The sequence below is a fragment of the Antedon bifida genome, chromosome 5, assembly GCF_963402885.1.
Source record: "Antedon bifida chromosome 5, ecAntBifi1.1, whole genome shotgun sequence".
NCBI lineage: Eukaryota > Metazoa > Echinodermata > Crinoidea > Comatulida > Antedonidae > Antedon > Antedon bifida.
The window spans coordinates 6,527,498-6,549,601 of NC_136230.1; the positions used below are offsets into that span (position 1 = coordinate 6,527,498).

Sequence of the window (22,104 nt, forward strand, 5' to 3'; positions counted from 1 at the left end):
ATGTAAAGCTGTATGTTATGTTATATATGTATGTTATTAGCTTCAAAATTATTTAAAATTAATTTAGTTGCTCTACGCTGAAGTCCCTCAATTTGTCTTATATAAGTTTTATAATTGGGAGACCAGACACTAGAGCAGTATTCTAGGTACAATACTTAAATATATATTAAATATATATATATGCATATATTATGCGTTGTGTTGGTGTGTGTGTGTGAGTATACACACATAGCCTGTTTTATATTATTTGTATTCATACTCTTGCTATAAAATATAAAGAAAGAATTCACATGTACTGGATCTAATAAACTGAATATTTTCTTTTTAAGAAAAATAAATATATAAATAATCATGTTAGAAAAACACTATTTATCGCTTTATGCTGACAAACAACTCTAAAATGTGTATAGGAAATGTTTTTTTAATTTTTATATCTATTATGTTGTGTTTATTGTTTTATGTTTTTAATGTAAAAAGGTCCTGCGAAAACAGAAGTGTAAACTTCTCTATGTAGGATCCTTGCCATCATTTATGCTATGAAACTATATTTATAAACCAAATAACGGTCAATAATTCACTGATGTTGATATTGGCACATTATGTCGTCATTCGTGAAAACGCATATTGGCGATACACAGTCAGAAACGTATACAGTATACTGTAAATAATAAGTAAGACAATTTATTATACTACATATAATATATTATTAAAAGTATAATACCGAAATAAAAGAATCACAGATAATACGTCCTTTGCTAATACGTCCTTATATTGCTAATAACTATGATTTAGAAATTGATTAAATATCAGCCTATTTATCTTTTTATTGATATCACACATTATAATATATATTGTTACGGTTTACTTCTTTTTGTGTTTCCAATGCTGTACTATTACATATGCCTATATGTATGTGACTCATTATGAACTATACTATGTATATAAAAAATGGAGGTTATCTGTGCCTATTCTCTACTTAAATATTTTAAAAGTATATATTATATAGAATCATGTGTAGATGTTTACATTAGTGATATTATGTAATGTTTTAGATAATATAATTTAGTTATATTACAATAATAACAGTATCAAAGTGTCTGAATATGAAAATGATATACGATAATTACAATTGGAGTGAAACAATACACATGGTCTAACATTTCAATCGAATGATGAATGGTCCAATAAATAACAACAAATGAGTGTCGGCCAGTATGTAAAGTAGCCTATTTATTGCATCTGGTGAGGATGAGGTTGCATTAACTATGAATGAATTTGAGGTTTGGGGTGTTTATTACCTGAATGATGCGAGTATAGGTTTCGGTTTTCGGCCAGTTTTCCAGTATTAGCCTACTATACCTCCGAATGATAAGTGTGATTGTTTCCAACGTATAGTAAAATGAGGATGTTAATGACTCGGTTTGCGCGTAGTATTCAATCGTTGTGAGGTTTGTATGAAAGTCAGTATTCAACTTATTACCTGACTAATGAAGGTTGTAAAGTTGTATATTGTCTCTGCTAGTAGTACTGTACTACTATACTTGTTTTGTGAAGTTTTGGATATTCAGCTATAAATGGTATTGAACGTAGAGTCGATAATAAGTGATGTAATGTTTGGGAGTGTCTCAACTAGTAACACTCAACATATTACCTCTGATGAAGGCTGTGAGGTTTTAGTCTGTTATATTTAAAGTAGGAAATGGAAAAGGCTATCTTGCACGGTCAACCATGTGTATAAATTTAAAGGTTTTTCTATAGGTAGTTATTACTTTTAGGTTTCTAGATAATGAAACCGTATACGAATGAATATACGTATCAAGTATTAAGCACTGCTTTAAACATTGACATATTCTTGATAATTCTGCAGGTAACATTTTGCTGCATCGTAACAAAAGTTGTATTGAACCTACAAGTAAAACAGTCAATAAAATAATATAAGTATAATAAGTATGTGTGTAAGTAGGTCTAAGTAGGCCTATAATAAGTATTAGTATAAGTATTGTATATTATGTATGGTACGATATGGTTCTCACAAATAATAAAAAAAAATAGACTTGAATCATTGGTTATGAATCATTTAACTTTAACTCACAATATATGATGAAGGAAGTACAATTTTTTTTTATGGAAGCAACCATTAAAACAGAAATACTCCGAAACTATATTCTACAAATGTGAATCTTATTATCGGTGGTGATGGATGACGATGGTGGTACTAACAATGTGTTATCTGTGACAAGTTTATGACAATATTTAACAATAATTGCAATACCTTAGTTTTCACCATAGTAGGGCAGGTTGAACGCAGTGTTTTAAGTGTCTGGAATACATCCACCACCTTGTCATCTCTCATTTTCCCAATCATTGAATGAACTAGACAGAATAATCCAGATCTGCAAACTCCATCACTAATAGACAAAAAAAAGCATATTGTTAGAAACTTTTTTAATTAATACAGTGAAGTTAATAATTCTTCATGTCCTCGTTTTATTAAAAATATAAACATGGTTCCAAATTGATATTCAAATAAATATTAGATAAAAATAGCGTACACCATACAACCTAATAATTTAAAAGATTGTACGTAATCATGGAGGAAATATATATATTTCCCCCATAGTGTAATAATCCTAAATCAATTTTTATATTCTAAAAATTAAATTGACATTTCTTGATTGAAAAGTGAGAATGTTGTAAAAAGATTTTTTATTAAAATATTATGTTTTTGTCATTGAAATGTACTTTTATATAATGTACTAAGATATCGAACTTACGTAATACAAACATAGATTGTAAGTTTTTTAAATTTTGTTTGATAAACTCCAAATGGTTAATTTAAGTTATACTATTATTAGTTATATAATCCCTTCTTTAAAAAGAAACAGCTAATAAGGAAACATAATGACAATATGTATTCTTACAGACAGTGCACGATGGTTGGCTTGTTACTAGAAACAACGCCCTCTCCAATGTTTGTAATGAACCGCACAAACAGATCCACTTTGGGAACGGGCTTTCCCTTCGGCCATTGCCGGAACTCAAAGTGAGCAATTTCCCGTACGTTGTTTTCCTTAAAGACGAAACATAGCAATAGACTCAAGATTCATTAAATGTTGGTCTAATTGTTTTGCTTGGCATAATTAAGACAATAAAACAACAAAGAAAAACTGTTAAAAAACTGGAGAAAAAAAATGCAGATTGTAAAAATGCCATAGGCCCTGTAAAATACTGTTAAAATTCAAAGTAAAAATTACAGCAAAGAGTTATCTTCGAACGTTAGAATTGTACATATTAATGATATTTACAACAAAAGACTTCCTAGTTCTACATAGATTATAATAATAATATTCATGTATACTTCCTTATATTTATTGTTGTACAGTAATACCTTTACTAGACATAATATTTATTCTATTCTTCGTAATTGTTTTAATAATTGTAGAAATTACATCCATCTCTAATAATAATAAACAAAAAGTTACCTTTTCTAATGATATTTTTCTTTCGATCATAAATTCCTTCTCCATTGCAGATTTTACAGTGACAATAAATTGCCCAAATTTCATTGGTTGCTTTATTTGCTTGTGAATGTACGCGCCACATGTTCTGTCCATGTCATTCAGCTGTACAATGACGTCAGATTTATAGTCAAACACCAACCGCCAGAAATCCTCAGTGGTATTGGCTGGGTCAGCCAAGGGAGCCTGTGTCACAATGTACGCGTTGCGCTTCTTGTAAACCTAGACAGAAAAATAGAGAACAACCTTTGTAACAACACACCATTTGATATCAGCAATCAAGACAATGATGTATTTGTGTATTTATAATGTAATATATGTAAAATTGTAATTTTTTGTGTTAAAAAATGTAATATCCTTACGTCACAGAAAGATGCATTTATATAATCAGTACCACGATCGGATGGTGACATCAATATCGGACGAGCTTTATTGACTGCAAAAAATAAAAATTATATTAATTTGAATTATTCCATCTCATCCAAAACGCGATAAAGAAGAGGCAGCTTATTTTTTCCAGCAAAAAGACGTCATTTATGAGTTATTAATAGGCCAGCAAAACTTATTTTACAAAAAAATAAAAAAAATAGGGCTAGGCCTACTATGTGTTTAAGTGACTAGATTTAAATGCTAGTTTTGGTATGGCCTTGTTTATACTGAGCATAACTCAATGGTTTTCTTTTTAGTAGACACTAGAACTTACGTGGTACTACGCCATCGAATCTGTTCTTAAAAACATTCTCTGGTAGTCTTGCATGTGACGTAAGATCATCAACAGGAAGTGGAAACAAACAGTTCAAAGTCTAAATAAATAAAAAGTGTTGAAAGGGAGTTTCAAACTGGGGAAAGATTTTCTTTTAGAGTGAAGCAAACGTGTTTTTTCATTCCTTGTAAGTTAAAGATTGTCCCAAAAAAAAAAAATGAACAATAAATGAATAGGTTATTTTGTAGTTTAATAAAAACCGAAAACAAATGTTTTCACTTAAAAATGACAAAATAAAAACTAAAAACTCATTGACTGGCAGCAAATATTGTTTTGCCTTAAATTAAAGTTTTTAGGTAAATACACTTTGATTCAATTAATGTGGCCATTAAAATGGCATATTCAATTAAAACATTTATCAGTATTTATTCAGGGAGGCAATACACTTATTATTAAAACAAATGATTGAAAAATAATGCTCACTTTGAGTTGATAATCAAAATGTGATGGCGTTTGTTGTGTTTGCCTCTGTATTTCGTTTTGCAATTCAGTTACAGGAATTACAGTCTCTCCACAAAACAACTCTTCAAGTATGACGGCATAGATAAACTTATATTGTTCCTGTAGATGAAATACATAGTTTAACAATGCAATATTAATGTTTGTAGGCTAAGTGCGAGGAGCGGATGCTTAATGCTTTTCGGATATGGCTCTGAGTGCCAAATAACGACAGGATGCGAACAATATTGTAGGTTTGATAACATACTGTAATCGGAAAAGTAAGGTAATCCAAGATTATTATATTGTTATAGATATCATTACCGTACCGTAATGTATGTAGGCCTACACTTTATAGCTTATCGAGATCACTATTAAATAGTGAACTCGATAAGCTATATTTTCAAGAAGGTAGTTTTTGGTAACACAGGTCATCCGTATGTGTACATTTGGTTTATATTTGGTTTATTGGAGTAAGCAAAAAGGGTTTATCATTAACTTCCTTCACTAAATTATTTATAAAACGGTTTATATTCTGCCATATAACGTAAACAAACCAATTACCCCACCCCTCCCCACCCCCAAACAAACAAAATATTGTTTCTTGTAACTTTTCTTTATTTTGTTTATTTCTATTGTGCCAGTTTGGGACTCATTCATAAAGAAACAATAGATCAACTGATTGACGTCTAACCTCTGTTTGAACCATTTGGATACGGTTCTGCCGCATACTTCGTACAAAATTGAACACGTCCACTTTTCCTTGGTCCTTCGACATATCCAACATGGCGGCTATAGCGATTACAGTTCCCGTCCTGCCAGCTCCAGCACTAACCGATTAAAATATAATGATACGTCAGTATATTTTTAAATTTATTTGAACTTTATAACAATATAAAGAGTTGTTTGTGGAAATTATTTTTTTATTGACGTAATTGTAATGTCATGGTTGTTTTAATATATTTTTTCTGCAATGTGCAATGCTTGGAAAAAATGTATAAATGTATTTCAAAGTTATTGAATCCAATCGATTAAGTAATCGACGATATTGGAAACACTCTTGTTTGGTCATTAAAAACAAAGTTGATGATCATATTACCTGCAATGTACAATAACTGGTCCACTGCTAGCAAATTCCTGCTGAGTTTTTCTAAACGTTTGGATAAAGTCGATTAACTGCGGAACGGCGTTGGAAACACTCTTGTCTGGCCATTCCGTGAAATGATACTGGTATACAACATTGTAAGTGTTTTCTCCATCTCCTACCTTATACATTTAAATACAAGATTAAACTTACGATAAACTTTTAAAGAAACCGAGGAAACTGTAATGTGCAAAACAATGACTGGATGTTCGAATTAAATACCTTTTTTGGGTTAGAGAGAGACTTATTCGTATAAAAATAATTGTTTCAAGTTAATTTGTATTACCGACGTATTAATTTAAATCCTCAGATCTCACGCATTATATATTTAAAAAAAAGATATTCTGTTATTGTTTTCTAATAGATGTTAGTTGATTGCATAAGTACAGACTAAAGAGTTTTCATTTGTACTAAAAACTAAAAACAAAAAAACAATGATTTCAGGCCTACCGTATGTCGTACAAGTGTACACATTAGTTAGGACTGCCATTTTTCGGTCTTTTCAAAGTTTTAAATTACAATCAAAGAAATAACAATTAAATAAATTAAAGAAAATAAACATGCATTAGCATTAGCTAGACATAAAATAATTTTTACCTTCTGTACTTGGAAAGTTCGGATCACATAATAACCGTAGTTGGTTTCATCGGCATTCGTCACGGATATATCTGTGTATACTTTTCTACTGTTCAAGTCAGGCCAATATTGTTCACATTTTTTCTAAAGTAAAAGAGCAAAAAAATGTTTATTAACAACACTAAAGTTACAATAAACATTATATCTATGTCTGTAAATTGTTTTAAAATTGTCAAAGGATATTGCATATTGATTTTACAGCATACAGAATATGTTTTTTTAAATAATTTACCCACACCTCTATTTCTCTTACGTGCACACTCACCATTTCTGGGACAAATCCAACGTGTAGATTAACAGTGTTTGAATCATTCTTTGATTATTAACCGGGTGTAAGTATATGCATAAAGTTAGCTCAATACAACTAATCATTGTTACTTCTTTCTAAAAGCAGTGTAAATGTATACTTAATTATGTAATAAACAAAATAAAGTACCCTCTTTCCCTCTACAAGATTCGTAACTACGACAATAACTCTAGACTTCTCCTTCCAGATCATTCTCCACATATCGTTCACTGAAGCAACATTTGGTCCTGAAAATCATAAATAATTAAGGGTGTTTATTAATTCCAAACTATACTATATTGTCGTAAATGTTATTATTATCTTGTCTATTTGAATTTATTTTTTGCAAATTGAAAAAAGTTTTTTTTTTAGATAAAATTTATGATGCCATATAAAGTGTAGACTTTAAAACACAATTACATTTAAGAAATGTTTACCTTGGCAGGCGATGAACTCATGTGGTATTGTATATCCCTGAAAAGAAGTAATTTCAATTTGTAAAAATAAAAGTTTTTTTAAACTAGCAACTATAATATCATCATAATTATTTTCAAATGAATGAAAGAAAATTGTTATGTGCGTACATTCACTATAATACATGTTTGGTTGAAATCGTGCGTGTGGGCATAATGTGACTTGGTCTACTTTGAGAGCATCCTGGACATTTGCTCACTTTTAGTTGCGATTTTAAATTAGTTTTCTTCTAACATGCGTAATCATGTAATAATTTCAATAATTTATTCTTAATTTTAATAACATTTAACAACTTACATCTAAATATGAAGCGTTAATGTAGTCAGATCCCGGAACATCGGCAATTTTGTCAAGAACCACACGGGTGTTGTCATCTAATGTAAGAAACTTAATCATTACTTAATACTGAGCAAACGTTCAGAACGTTTGAGAGACGTTCAACTGATTATCACATAAACAAATATATTGTTACGAACTATCACCATACTTTCTATGTTTAGAAAAAGTACGCATAATAATGAAATATAAACGTTTTAAAAATATGTAACTTACATGGAATTACGTTTGCATATCGATTCTTCTTTCGATTTACTGATGATTTTGCGACTATGCTCGGGAATAAGGGCTTGTTGCCAAGATCCTTAGATAAAAAACAATACTCAATCAGTATGGGAACATTAAGGAAAGTCATGTTTCAAAACTGTGCATTACGTAGATGCAGTAGATAAACAACCATACAGTATACAGTGCATTAATTTTTCATTATTATTATTTATTAAGGCAAAAGATATATTTCACAAAATATAATAATAATCAGCAAATTAAACAAGCAAAAGCACAAAACAGCCTAAGCCACTGACACCAATTGACACATATGCAATGTAACCTACCTCAAATTCTTTCTCAAAACCTTTTTCAACGCTTAATTGACGCTTCGTCACATACTCATGCAGCTTTGATAAATCGATTGGTTTGTATTGGTTATCCAACTGTGTGTTGCCATAGACAGGTTCCTGGTCAATTTCATTATCGGGTTGATATTCGGATTCAGACTCGACCTCGTCTTCGGTGTGTACTTGCTCTTTTGAAGAATTGTCGACACCTCTCACTTCATCATATGCATTGTCTATAAACATAAAACAAATTGTTTTTACTTATCGTGTACCGGTATATACATTTGGTTTTCAAAATATCACTAGTTATGTTATCGCTTATAGTTATGAACATGATGTAATCGAAATATATAATCTTAATTGTAAACAACTTTTCAGTCCAACCTAATAGTATATTAACTTCTAATTTAAAATCTACTCCTCAACCCCTCTCTCTTTTACATATACATGGGTATTTTACCTCCTAAATCTTGTTCTTGCAGAATTTTACGAGCTGAACCACCGGCCGAGGATACACCAGTGCCAAATGCGCCAGCGCCGGATACACCGGGACTTTTATTACTTCTACGTCTATAAGTGAAAAAAAAACAAGATTTTATTATCGTTTTCTTGCGATATAATCATAAAAAGGGTTAATGTTTCAATAATAGGCATAATGAAAAATAATATAATCGGAGAGGAATACAAATTTTAATTCGGTTTAAATTTATCCGTTTACCGTTTGATTACTATTAACACAACAATAAGTACCACCACGAGCGCTGGAATCAGGCAACCAATTATCACACCTATCGAAGCCCCTGTACCTGAAAATGAACAGAAATACAGTTGTTTTGTATTGCAGTCTTGTTGAAACCCAATTTGCAGTAATCGTATAGCCTATTATTAGTCTTTTTCACCATCCTTCAGATACCACCACCTCAACCAACATTAACTTTTACACCGTAAACACCCGATTTGTACAGTGCCTAAACGAGGCAAAGTAAAACAAAGAATGTTTAGAATTTAGAAAAATAATTGCACTTACCTTGATCCGAACAATTCGATCCAACAATGATTGTTGTTGTATCAGACGTCCCATTAACATTTAAATAAGATGCTAATACTGAGAATGTATATTTTATACATGACTCAATTCCTTCACCAAATACAACTTCAGTTTCTGTAGTATTTCCTTGCTGAATTATTCCACCTGACAGTTCATAATAGTAGGTCACCTGATAGTTTGAGATGTTGCACGTAGATGCTATCCATTTCATCACCAAATGTGTTCCATTGAATGAATCATCTTCTATTGATGGCTCTAATAATATTAGAATAAATAACTACAGAAATAAATTATTATATAATAATATTATATATATATTAAATTATTTTATATTAGTAACACTAAAGCTGGTTTTGTTAAATGTTCATGCACATTTTACGATGGACACCTTCTCCTTTGTTAAATCCTTTTTGGAACGAACTCAAACTTTCACCCTCTTATTTAGCCATATTAGCTAATTTCAGGATACAATGCGACTTTTAAATTTTTGTTTTGTTTTAATTGGAACTATATAAATGTTTGATTATTACTGTGACCGATTATATGAGTTTTACTGGTTCTGGAATCTTTTTCAGTCTTTTTGCCAAGAATTTTCTAACGGTAGAGTTGCTTAGATTGTATTCACCCACGATGCCAACCGAATACATTTTACAGTCAAACCACTAACAATTGTTTTACTGAATCAACATATTCTACAAAATGTAATTGAATAGAATACATTAAAATGACTGGATTGAGAGGCCATCTAAAACCGCGATAAAAAAGTTTGACCGCTTATGTCGACACTTTCCATCAACCTCGTTCACTCTAAATGTCTTGATGTATTTAAAACCTGACATAGTATGAATATTTTAGGAACACTTTTGTAAAGTAGATTGTCTGTTCTAAAATTAATGAAAACGATACCTGATGGAGATGTTTTTACCGCCGATAGTTCCTCTCCCCAATTACCAGCAATATCCATATTATTAACAACTCGAGCATTTACGTCATATGAAGAACACCATGATAATTCTGATATTTTAACTTCTAATTGAGAACTACTTGTATTGATTACACGGTTTTCATTTCCATCTATCTTCGAGTATTGCACTTGATATCGAAGAATAGAGTTACATTGAATTCTATCATAATCATCAGAAACATTCTAAATAATAATAATAATTATGAATATTAAAGTTTAGTAGTAATTTAATGTAATAGTAACTAAGTATGTACTAATCGTCTACAAGTTAAATAATGCACGACCGATTATGAATGTTACTATTTGTATTATGTAACTATTAACTGTAGGCCTATGATACGTTTGAAATATATTCTTAATAAATTCTAAATTTGAATGATTATAGACCTACCTTTAAATTTACGATGACCTGATTTCCAATAATTGTTGTTAATTCTATCTTAGGTTCGTCTAAAGGTTCTAAAACATAAAACAATTGGTTAATACCGAGCAATTGGAAACTATACAGTACTCTATCGAATGCTGACAAAACAGATTTATTACATCATGTATAGATTCATATTGGCCTATAATAATATATGAAAAGATAAGTAGGCCTAATAAAAACGATTTACCATGAACTTCAACTGATGCTAATTAGTTTACACATAAAACAAACAATTTAATCTTTTTTTGGATTGCAAGATTTCAATGATATTGTTGTGAAACGTTGTAGCTTACTTGTACATATTGTATTTGTGGATCCAATTGTACTTCTTGGTCCTTCTACCTCAATACCACCAACCATCCTCGAAAACTGAGAGTAGAATTGAACTTGCGTATTTGGGACGAGTTTGTCAATGACAACAATAAATAAATCATTATGTGATTCAGTTACTGAATTAAATGAATCCATCTCTGATGATTTATACGAAAGCTTCCGTTTTGTAATTGTTCCTGTTCCATAGTCTTTACCAAAAATCCATCTCACGTCAAATGTTATAGTAGTTGCTGTCTGGTTTACAACATTTGGTGGATCAGAACCGTATGGCAATGCTATTTTTTAGGAAAAAATAAAAGCATTTTTTATTTACAAACTGAAGTTATTTTTTAAATTGAAAAGGTAGCATGTTGATCCTGTTGTCATCATATACCGTGGAGTATCTTATCGGGATCTTATAGTAGTTTGTCATTATTAACATTTACTGTATTTCATTACTAACTCTAGAATCTAAAAAATTGACATTGTAGGCCAACATATGAGTTTACTGAGTCATTCATTGTTGGTATATGCCACTAGTGCCAATAATGTATTGTATTGATGATATACTAGAAATTAATGAAATTCCGATAGCCAACAACAAAACAACTCTTATTATTAGCGCATCTATTCTATACTGTATAGTTTTAATCGTTACCTATGCTGCAGTCCAGTCCAGCCCAAGCCTGATGACATCCAGTAGTACAACTTCCATCTCGATTACAATCTGCAGAGTCTTTGCAGTGACATAAGAAATTACACAAATCACCAAAGAATCCAGACGAACAGCCTGAGGTGGCCTCTACACAGAGCAAAGATATATTTGTTCAAATTTATCACATGGTACAGCAACAAAGTTGAAGATAATGCGACTTTAAACTACTCTATTGGCATATACAGTACCTTGACATGTATCACCAGTATATCCAGACCAACAGCTTAACTCGAAACATCCCGTGTGCGCATTACAATTGTCACAGTGGCATTCTTGGCGACAATCAGCTCCATAATATCCAGTCTGACACACTATAAAAGAAATATGTGTGATCATACTTTGTTTGTTATCATTATTATTATTTCTGATCTTACTATACTTGATTTACTACATTACAACAATATTAAATGTACTTTTTTATCATATATAATACTAATAATTCTACTACTAATGTACTACTATAACAATTACCTGTATCACAATCGTTTCCTCCAAAACCATTTTGGCAAGCACAACCAACTGGATCAGGTGGACATAAAAGAGCTCCTTTGCAATTTCCATCAGAAGAAGAAGAACACACAACGTTGCAGTCACGACCCCAATCATTATTTCCACAACCTATCGCAAATAAAAATGTTCAATAGAATCCATGTACACCTCAGCGTATTTTAGCAGTTTATAATTAGGCCTACCTTTTTCACAAGACGCGCCGTTGAACCCTGCTGGGCAAATACAGACACCCATCTTATCGTCACACACTCCACCATTATAACATACGGGACAGTCCATTTCACAGTCTGGAGGATTCCATTTTGGTGAAGGACAAACTAATAGATAACGTTACACAATTTAAATACATGTTGTATTGGTAAAGCTTATAATAAAAATAATATGTGAGAGTTAGGCCTATAGAACAGAAACTAAACTTTATATAGTAGTTTGATGTTAAAGTTAGTTAAAGTAACTAGGCTTATGGTTCATCTTTTCCCTATAAAACAACGTTTTAAATTACACAAAATAGTAAACTATGATTAAATTTCTTTTTTATCTAGTGCCAGAAAAAATAACAAGATACAAGATAAATTTACTCATAATTTTGGATTCAATTGAATTTATTTCAAAATGTAAATTTTAGGTTCTAAAATTGAACTTTTATAAATCAATACAATCCTAACAACAAGCTAAGTTCAAAATCTGCTTGTGCTTTGTACCAGTACCATGGATGGAATCCAAATATTAATAAAGTTGGAAGACGATTGCAGCATTAACCGATCAACATTGAGGCATTCTCTACCATACTTTATTTTGTTAAACTTCAATTTTAATGTATTTTGAAATTGCAATAAACTTTCCTCGTATCGTACCGTATACTTTATTTTGGAAACACATACCTAACTTTAACCTTTAAAATGTATTAATATTCAATAATTGTGGTGGTCTGACGTGTTTTTATTTTATAGAATGTCTTGTTTTTATCTGCAGTTAATCATGTAATAACTGTTAACACTGACCTCTAACAATAAGTCTCATGATACCATGGTTACCATCCGGTCTATCACCTGTATAACATTCATATACGCCATCATCTTTACTTCGTATGTTTTCAATTATAGCAGACGTTTTATCCCTTAGATTTTGTATTTCCTCTCCGTAATTATGTCTCCAACGTAAATCGGTAAGATCAACACCTTTACTGAGATTGATAGTGACAGACTCTCCAATACCGACCGTTATTGTTCTGTACTCCATTGTAATATTGGCTGTAAAATCATATCAAACTAGTAATAGACGTATTACTAATATGCTGGTGTGTTATTATCTAGTTAAACATCATAGCTAAAAAAACAAATTGACACTAGTTTTGGTATAAGATTAGATAGTCATGCCTTTTACTCACCAGAAGCGGATACCAGTACAATTGCTGAGTTCGTGACTATTCCATTTTTCTTTGCTTCAAATGAAAAGACACCAACGCTTTCAGCATCCTGTAATTCACTAACACCTAGATACGTAAAATCTTTGTGTAATCGGTATATAATTTTACTTTCAGTAGTAAATATTTTACCGTTTGGCATATTTTTACTTTGCGCCCTAGAGCCACCATTAAAATTCCCAGTATCAGCCCAAGTTACGTTTTCTTCTCCATTCTTGTACAATATTCCAACTGATAAATCTCTAATGTTCCTGTCATTCTTAAGTGCGTATCCACTAAACCCACTATTTTCGCCAACCAGTGGTGTTGCAGAATATGTTGTTATATCTAATGGATCTTGAAAGAAAACAAATTGTATTATCAATTACAGTCAATTCACTGCAGTTAAGGTAGTTCAGTAAGATATCAGGTAAATCAAACTAGAACATAGCCTCGGAAATTTGACTTCATCAACATGATCTAGCATCAACTTCATTTGAGTAGGCTATAGCACAGTAAAGAGAAACAGTTTACATAAAGATTAATAAATATCATCCGTCAGGGCACTACCAGATTCACAGTGAATTAACAACGTAATGTTAATTATGTGCCCTGACGGATGATACATTAATAAATTTCATCCGTCCTAGATAAGCCCATTGAATTTACACATTTACACAATATTATATCCAATAAAATATCAATACATTCAAACCAATATATTTGAAATTACAACATCGATACAAATTTCACAATGAAGTAAAAAGATGAGAATTCCAATCAGGAAATAGTGGAAATATTAATTGCCGAAAGAGATGTAGACGGTTAGGACAGAAACAAAAACAACAAAAATAGAAGCAATGAAAACATAATATTTATGCTGGAGAAATGCCCTACCTTTTAAAAATAAATAAAAATGGAATATTGCTTTGTAATCGACACTGTAACGTACAGAAAGAAAAAAAAGAGATTTGGAAGACGGAAAATGAAAAGGCATGCGTGTTAGTGGAAAACATCTAGCTGTAAATAAAAAATTCCCACATTATAATATACGCTATGAAATATTCTTTAGATTAGTGGATATTACGTTCCTTTCATGAATATATTGTTTGTAGAGTCATAGAAAGTTTATCAAGTGTGACTTGTGTAGAACACGATTTATTCATACGTAAACAAATAATACAATATCTGTTTTTATGCGTGTAACTGGATCTCAGCTTTTATATAGTAAACAGTTCTTATAACTCATCATGATCTTAGCCAATGATTGCCAACATACGCTGTTATGGTCACCCTCTTTAAATAAGGTTGAATAGAACAATAAATAAAAACAAATAAGACAAAATTCTTCAAAATATTTTGCATCGACAAATGTGGGACTTTGTTGACTAGTTGCTGATTAATAAAACTGTAGGCCTATTCGTCTAGGCTATGTTAACCAGAACATGTGCTGTGTTTAGCAAAATGGCACCCTTACTCTATTTAAATTAATTATAATGTGGCCATAATTGCTATTAAAACATAATTATACAGTATGGCTTCCTTATAATATGTATTATTTTATCTTATTGTTTTTTTAAAACAGTCTGAAATATTGAATATTGAAACATTTTATTTATACTGGGCGGTCGCTTCAGTCAAAGACTAGTCTCCCATAGGCCAGTTATGATCAGTGACTGTGATGTACTAGTACACCGGGGTAACCCCCTACTCGTCTCGAAAGTGGTTCTTTAAAGTGCACATAAGCTAGATGTGTACACTGGACTCACGGTGTATATAGTCCCTATCCTAGAAGACTCGTTCTACTACCAGAACCACGGAGTGAGTGAGCCTCGAACCCTTGTCGATGATGGCTAGTTCCACTGTTTTAACCGCTCGGCCACTCACTCGTGTAGGCCTATCCCTTATGTCAAGTACCACGTTTATTTAAATAAAACTAAAAACTCCGATTTCAAATAAAGTAGCCCTGAGCAGGATTATACAAAACATAATTATAAACATACCTGATCTTGAATGGAATGCCAAAGAGAAAGCTATAACCAGGCGGAACAAGTTTACACAACGTTTAGCCAACATCTCCACTAATGTCTACACGTCATGTTCATTAGGTAGCCAGTTATAATAGCAATGGTACGCTCATACACGTGTCTAGAATTTAATATTCGAATAGAACGCTATATAATACAATCTATAGCAATGAAGTAGTTAAATTAGTGAAACACAACGGACTTATACGGCACCAAATAATAATATGAAGTGTTTCCTTGTTTATTTAGGTGTCTGTAAATTAACCCATGACCCTTTTATCTAGTAATAATCCTATTTCCTCATACTTTAAAACCGGTACTATAAAAGCTGAATAGATATCACCAACAACAAAAACTATTGTCTAATTTTAGCATCGCGAAAGAAAAATAAATATTATATAATGGTATATTTGATTGATTCATGTACAACATCAGAACTTTTCATCAGCAGTGATATTTATATTTCGCTTATTATTCATAACAATGAGTTTGCTACTTTACACAACTCGTTTGGTAGGCTATATTAAGTCTTGGTAGTGTTTTGTTTATGTATCACTACGTATATTCACACAACAGGTTATAATCAGAACCTCCCCTACAAAAATTGCTTATTTTGAAAAGTGCACTTTACAAAGCGTATAAGGAAATAATATTATTAACAATTATAAGTGGCGTATACAGAACCATGGAGCGCACCCTTTAGTATTATTGACTTGGGACGATATGCTTCAATGCATTTTGATAATAAAAATAGACTATCTTTTCAAACTATCACGTAGACTAACATTGAATCCTGATTGGATATCAAGCGACGATATTTTAACCAACAATAATGTAACATTAATCCTAAATAATAGAATAATTATAGCATGTAAACAATATTTGTAAAGGTTTATATTCACAAATATTTCTAAAATCATTACTACTATAAAAATGTTGAGGCAGCTGATTATAAATATAATACTGCTAAGATTATCGGATTAAATGATCTTTATAAGGTTGAAGTTTGTTATGTTTATTTTGTTTATAATCATTAAATTTTCCCAAAATACAGCATGTTTCAAAATGGTCTTTTAAAATATGCATTGAATTAATATTTGTTTCTGTTTAAAATTCGTTAGTACAGTATGGCTTTCAAAATTCTACAGCGATATATTTGTTGTCAAAACACAGGTGTAGGGACAAACCGGAATGTATGGATGTTTTTATATTATACATAGTCAACAGGTTTACGAGAGTTATCCTACATTTTCGGCCTGAAATAATGTAACGTACCGTACTGCTTGAGTTTAACCGATAGAGAACGATACATTTGTCAATGTTGTTACTTATTTCGTCGTTGTAAAACGTTTCTTCCACCTGTCAGCATCATTACGTTTCATGTTGTTGTTGTTGCTACACTTTATAAAACTCTCCCTTATACATATCAGCCTAATTACTTTGCTTTCTGTTGCTTTGGATTGAGTGCTTGTTCCATTCATTTGCATAATATATGGTCAAACCAGGTTAGCATACGTAGACCCTTACTAACTTCGTGACGGTTCTTGAATTGATGATTACATTTTAATCTCCGACAACTCTCTTTTCAGAATAATTAGTGAATAATTGTAACTTAGAGTTTTGATTTGAAGTAATTTGAATTTTATTTCAAAAATAAACTAAATAAAAAAAACATTATTGGTGATAATAATTATTTATTAAAATAGTTATTTGTGAAGATTGTAAGAAATAATTCAGGTAGAAACTCTTCGCAAAATAAATTTTTATTTTTATGTACACAGTAGAACCGTCGGGATCGCGAATGGTTTAAACTCTTAGAATATTTGAAAGTAGGCCTACATCTAAGAAGATCTTTTTATTATATTAGTTTACAAAATTGTATATCATGTTCCGTTATTATTTCTTAATGTGCAACTAGTTTTAATAATAATGTCTTTCAAATGTTAGTCGTGAGAGAGTTCTGAAGAGATATTGTTGTTATACATTAGGAGTAGTCAATTGACAAATCCGTTTTTAAAATAAAAATTTCCGTCAACAGTTTTAAAAGAACGCTTACATTTATACACATATTTTAGAACTACTAATTTTAAATAACAAAAAACAGGAAGTTTAAATTATTGTGGTATTTATATCATCCTAAGGCTAAATATTATATTTTTTCCACTTGAATCTTACTGTAAACCTCTGTACACGTGTCTGCTCTATTTATTTCCGTTAAAAATATCTATCTTCTATAATTTAAACATTTTGTTGAATAATAAAAAGAAGCGTGTTTTTTTCAATTTTGTTTGCATATTGGTTAACCATTTTTTTGGAGAAGAGAACTTTATAAGAAAGAGCGCTTTTTATCCAACTACCATGGTTTTTTTTTCAAAAATCGTACTATTATCTACATTTTGTTGCAGAATGCTTATTGAATTTTCCATTCGGTGTTTCTTCTCTACTACGGATAACTCAATAGGTTTGTATTCTTCAATTTGTAATTGTGTTACCATAAACATGTTCCGGTACAGACTGTTGAGAGTTTGCGTAAACGTGTCTAGGTTGAGAAGTAGCAACAGCAGGCTTAATACCTTCATATTCACTTTCTTTATATTTTTTAGACAAACTTTGATAATCAGTATCGATCGTGCTTATATCTTGTTGAGTAGTTGATGATTTACCAACGTCTTTTTCTGAATGTATACGTCTAAACCTAAAATTAACAAATTGTAGCGTACCGTTATAATTATTTTCCCCTCTGTCTGTCAAAGAGGCAAGGCTTGTGGTTTCGTCAGATAATTAATTATCTATCTATTTTCAACTACAGTAGTAGTCTAAAAGTAATATCTTACCGTATAAATATCATCAAGGTAATAGCAACAGTTGCAATTATTGAGCTAATTACAACACCTATAACGTAACCTGGAAAATATAAAAGGATACATTTAAATATTGTTTAATGTTGAATTGTCAAGCTCCTTGACGAAAAGTCTAGATTCTAAACTCAATATTCTTTTAAAATTATCATAAGAATTACTGATTCAGAAGCGAAATAAGGAAATGTGTCCCTAACCTTGCTTCTTTTGGTCACAATCTATTCCAAACATAGTTGTTTTTGTGTCAGAAGTCCCGTTGACATTTAAATAAGATGCTAATACTGTGAATGTATAGTCTTTACATGACTCAATTCCTTCACCAAATACAACTTCAGTTTGTATTGTAGTCCCTTGCTGAAATAATCCACCTGACAGTGCATAATGGTAGGTCACCTGATAGTCTGGGATGTCGCACCATGACGCTTTCCACTTCATCAGCCAATGTGTTCCATTACTAAATGGATTACTTTCTATCGATGGCTCTATTATTGAAGATATAGAATAGACTATATATTGGAAATAATTACTTATAATTAGGCCAATTGTTTTTATATTTAAGTAACCATGATCACTTAAAACGTATTCCGGCGATTTTATACCAAAACATAGCATTTGAAATAATAATAACTTAATATTCAAAATAAAACTGATGTATGTTACGTTAGTTTACCTGATGGCGCTGTTTGCACCGTTATCTCCTGTCCCCAACTTCCAGCAATATCCATATTATTAACAACTCGAGCGTTTACTACATAAGCAGTACAACTTGATAATGCTGATAGTTCTACTTCTAATTGAGAACTGTTTGTTGTATTGACTACGTATTGTGTATGTCCATTAATGTCCGAGTATTGCACTTGATATCGAAGAATAGAGTTACATTGGATGCTATCATAATCACTAGATACAGGCTGAAAATACAAAAGAAAAACATCCAGTATAGAATAGGAGAATACAGTATTGACCCTTTATTTGGATCAGATACAAGTACCCATTACCAATTTTTGTTATGTTATGAGGAATAACAATTAAAGAATTCTTCGATATGAGTTACTACGTTTAAGTCTTCTACTGAACTAAAGGGTTTGACATATTATACCGACCCTTTGAGAAACTATTTACGTTGTTAAAACGTATGTTGGTCTAATACTTTTAATAAATTCTGCAACGTAATTTATACTTTTAAAATAATGGTGGAATATTTTCGGACCCTTTTAGAAACTTTTTACGTCGTACAAAAATACTTTTACTAAACGTACATATACAGAAACGTAATGTATAGGCTACTAACAAGAAGAAATCTATAGTAAACACTGATATCATGGAGCTATAAAATTATTATTATTATAGCTCCATGCTGATATAATACCTTTAAACGCACGGTCATCTGGTTATCTCCAACGGTTTTAAATTCTATCTCAGGTTCTTCTAAATGTTCTACATATCACAATGTAATACAATTGATTAGAACCGGAAAAAATAACATACACTCAGGTATGTTCATTAGTAGCTCCATTTTTATATTATTTTTATTATTTTGTATGAGATCTTTATGATTCTTTATTTTGTTCATTGTGTAACACTTATCTCAAAAAGTGAAATGCCAATGATCACCAAAATAAAAAAAAAAAGTCTTTTAATTATTTGAACTTAATCCTAATAAGCTTTTCAGCGTGATTCGTGACGTCATTTATACGCCATTTTGATAAATCACTTTATCAATCATATTATTTTCCATAACTCTTAATCAAAATATTAATGAAATTCACTATACATACACTTCAGGTCAAAAGTAAAATATTAGGAAAACAATTAATGTATGCGTACACAAGGTCGTTAATAATTTAAAAAGCTCAAAATTACGTTTGAGTATGAATTAGGCCATTTGCGTTGTTTAAAAAAAGTACGCGCGATACTAAATACGATTTTTTTTCAACAAATCACATTCTACTCATCTTTCTTAAATCTGTCTACAATATCAAACTAGTTTGACAAAAAAAAGTGTGATGTGCCCAAATATGGTAATGATATGACATCATCATGTCCATACATGGTCAAATCACATAAAGTTTGATAGTGTAGACTGAGCTTTAGGACATTCGCCAAATTTGAGTTCATTCCGACTTAGTGCTATACGAGCAGGTTAATAATGACAAAATGCGCAAAATGAAAGGTGACCTCCAATTTGTTTAACTTTCATAAGTGCTAATGAGCAGATATGAATTCATGTGCACATTTGACATGCACAGTTTTATGACGTCATCATATGGCCACCTTTGATTTGTTTTTCCTTTTATCTTAGACCATCATATTCAACAGAGCGCATATCACTTATCTGTGATAAATTTTCTTTTAAATTGTAATTTTATGCTTGCTCAATCAATTATATTTCTCATGCATTGCCAAAATATTAATTTTGAAGACGTCATCACGCCTAATCGAGAATTACGTAGGTCATTATAATTTCACCTACACCGTTTACTGAATATCTCACAGCTCTTTAGAATTTATAGGTGACCTTGATATTTATAAGTTATTATGAAAAAGCTGCTGAAATGTAGATTTACATTACATTATACAACATGCACCGCGCTTCTACGTGTCCAATTTTCTTCCAAATATTATATCATTTTGCTCAAATCATTATTTTTCGAAATTGTCATCTTCATGTTTGATTTTGATAACGTCATCATACCAAAATATTAGAATATATTTGGGTCCCGTAATTGTACCTATGCTATACTGTAGCTATGCAGAATACTGTATATGAAATAATAGCATATAACTCAGCAAGATTAAGATTAAGATTTTCTTAAATTAGATGTCGGTAAAATTATCTTTTATCACAATGACCACCTATCAATCGTCAAAGTGACGAATTAAATTCTAGTTATTATTTATTACTGTCTATAGGTCTATTAAGAGTAGTTCAACTTACGTCTGCAGATGCTTTGTTATTTTACTTATGTAACTGGTATAATTAGTAATTTTGTTTTAATGATTTTGCTGAATATTAGAGCTTACCTGAACATATTGTGTTGGTTGATCCAAGTACACTTCTTGGTCCATCTACCTCAATACCACCAACCATTCTTGAAAATTGAGAGTAGAATTGATATTTTGTATTTGGGATGAGATTACCAATAGAAATAAATAAATCATTATCTTCTTCAGCTAATGATATAAATGAATCCATCTCCGATGATTTATACGAAATTTTTCGTTTCGTAATTGTTCCTGTTCCATAGTCTTCACCGGAAATCCAAGTGACGTCAAACGTTACAGTAGTTGCTGTCTGGTTTACAACTCTTGGCGGTTCAGAACGGTATGGTAATGCTAATTGTTATATAAATAAATGCAAACTTTTTTATGTTTCAATCCAATAGATTAGATATTTTGCATCATGAATGATCGTGAATGTCACACGTTAACAGATTTGATTATTATAATTTGTGTTATAATTTTTATTGGAGTTGTTCCATTATTACGGTACGGGGTATTTTTTGCTCGAATATTTCATAGTAAGTTGTATCAGGCCCAATTGTGCCAATCTAAACTAAAAAAACACACAGATTTTTATAATATTTATGTCTATCGTTACCTATGCTGCATTTTGGTCCAGCCCAAGCTTCATGACATCCAGTAGGACAACTTCCATTTCGATTACACTTTACCGAGTCCTTGCAGTG

At 31.2% G+C, this 22,104-nt stretch overlaps 2 protein-coding genes across 2 annotated transcripts; both read right to left on the reverse strand.

Annotated features, from left to right (window-relative positions):
* Positions 1-61: 61 nt before the first annotated feature.
* LOC144843098 (uncharacterized) lies at positions 62-16,145 on the reverse strand. Its single transcript, XM_078699803.1, has 28 exons — positions 15,534-16,145; positions 13,516-13,887; positions 13,130-13,378; positions 12,311-12,445; positions 12,090-12,236; positions 11,807-11,929; positions 11,562-11,705; positions 10,885-11,199; positions 10,556-10,623; positions 10,107-10,347; positions 9,180-9,455; positions 8,871-8,958; positions 8,613-8,722; positions 8,150-8,385; positions 7,812-7,899; positions 7,557-7,633; positions 7,223-7,259; positions 6,936-7,033; positions 6,461-6,583; positions 5,819-5,985; positions 5,414-5,549; positions 4,705-4,842; positions 4,222-4,321; positions 3,881-3,954; positions 3,483-3,740; positions 2,922-3,070; positions 2,273-2,408; positions 62-1,906 (listed from the first exon to the last, which is right to left on the reverse strand). The coding sequence occupies exons 1-28, from the start codon at positions 15,604-15,606 to the stop codon at positions 1,835-1,837; spliced, it is 4,230 nt and encodes a 1,409-aa protein (XP_078555929.1). The 5' UTR covers positions 15,607-16,145; the 3' UTR covers positions 62-1,834.
* A 1,575-nt stretch (positions 16,146-17,720) lies between these two features.
* Positions 17,721-21,610, reverse strand: LOC144843121 (uncharacterized). The gene is made up of 5 exons (XM_078699846.1): positions 21,440-21,610; positions 19,086-19,326; positions 18,613-18,897; positions 18,392-18,461; positions 17,721-18,252 (listed from the first exon to the last, which is right to left on the reverse strand). The coding sequence occupies exons 1-5, from the start codon at positions 21,482-21,484 to the stop codon at positions 18,030-18,032; spliced, it is 864 nt and encodes a 287-aa protein (XP_078555972.1). The 5' UTR covers positions 21,485-21,610; the 3' UTR covers positions 17,721-18,029.
* Positions 21,611-22,104: the final 494 nt, after the last annotated feature.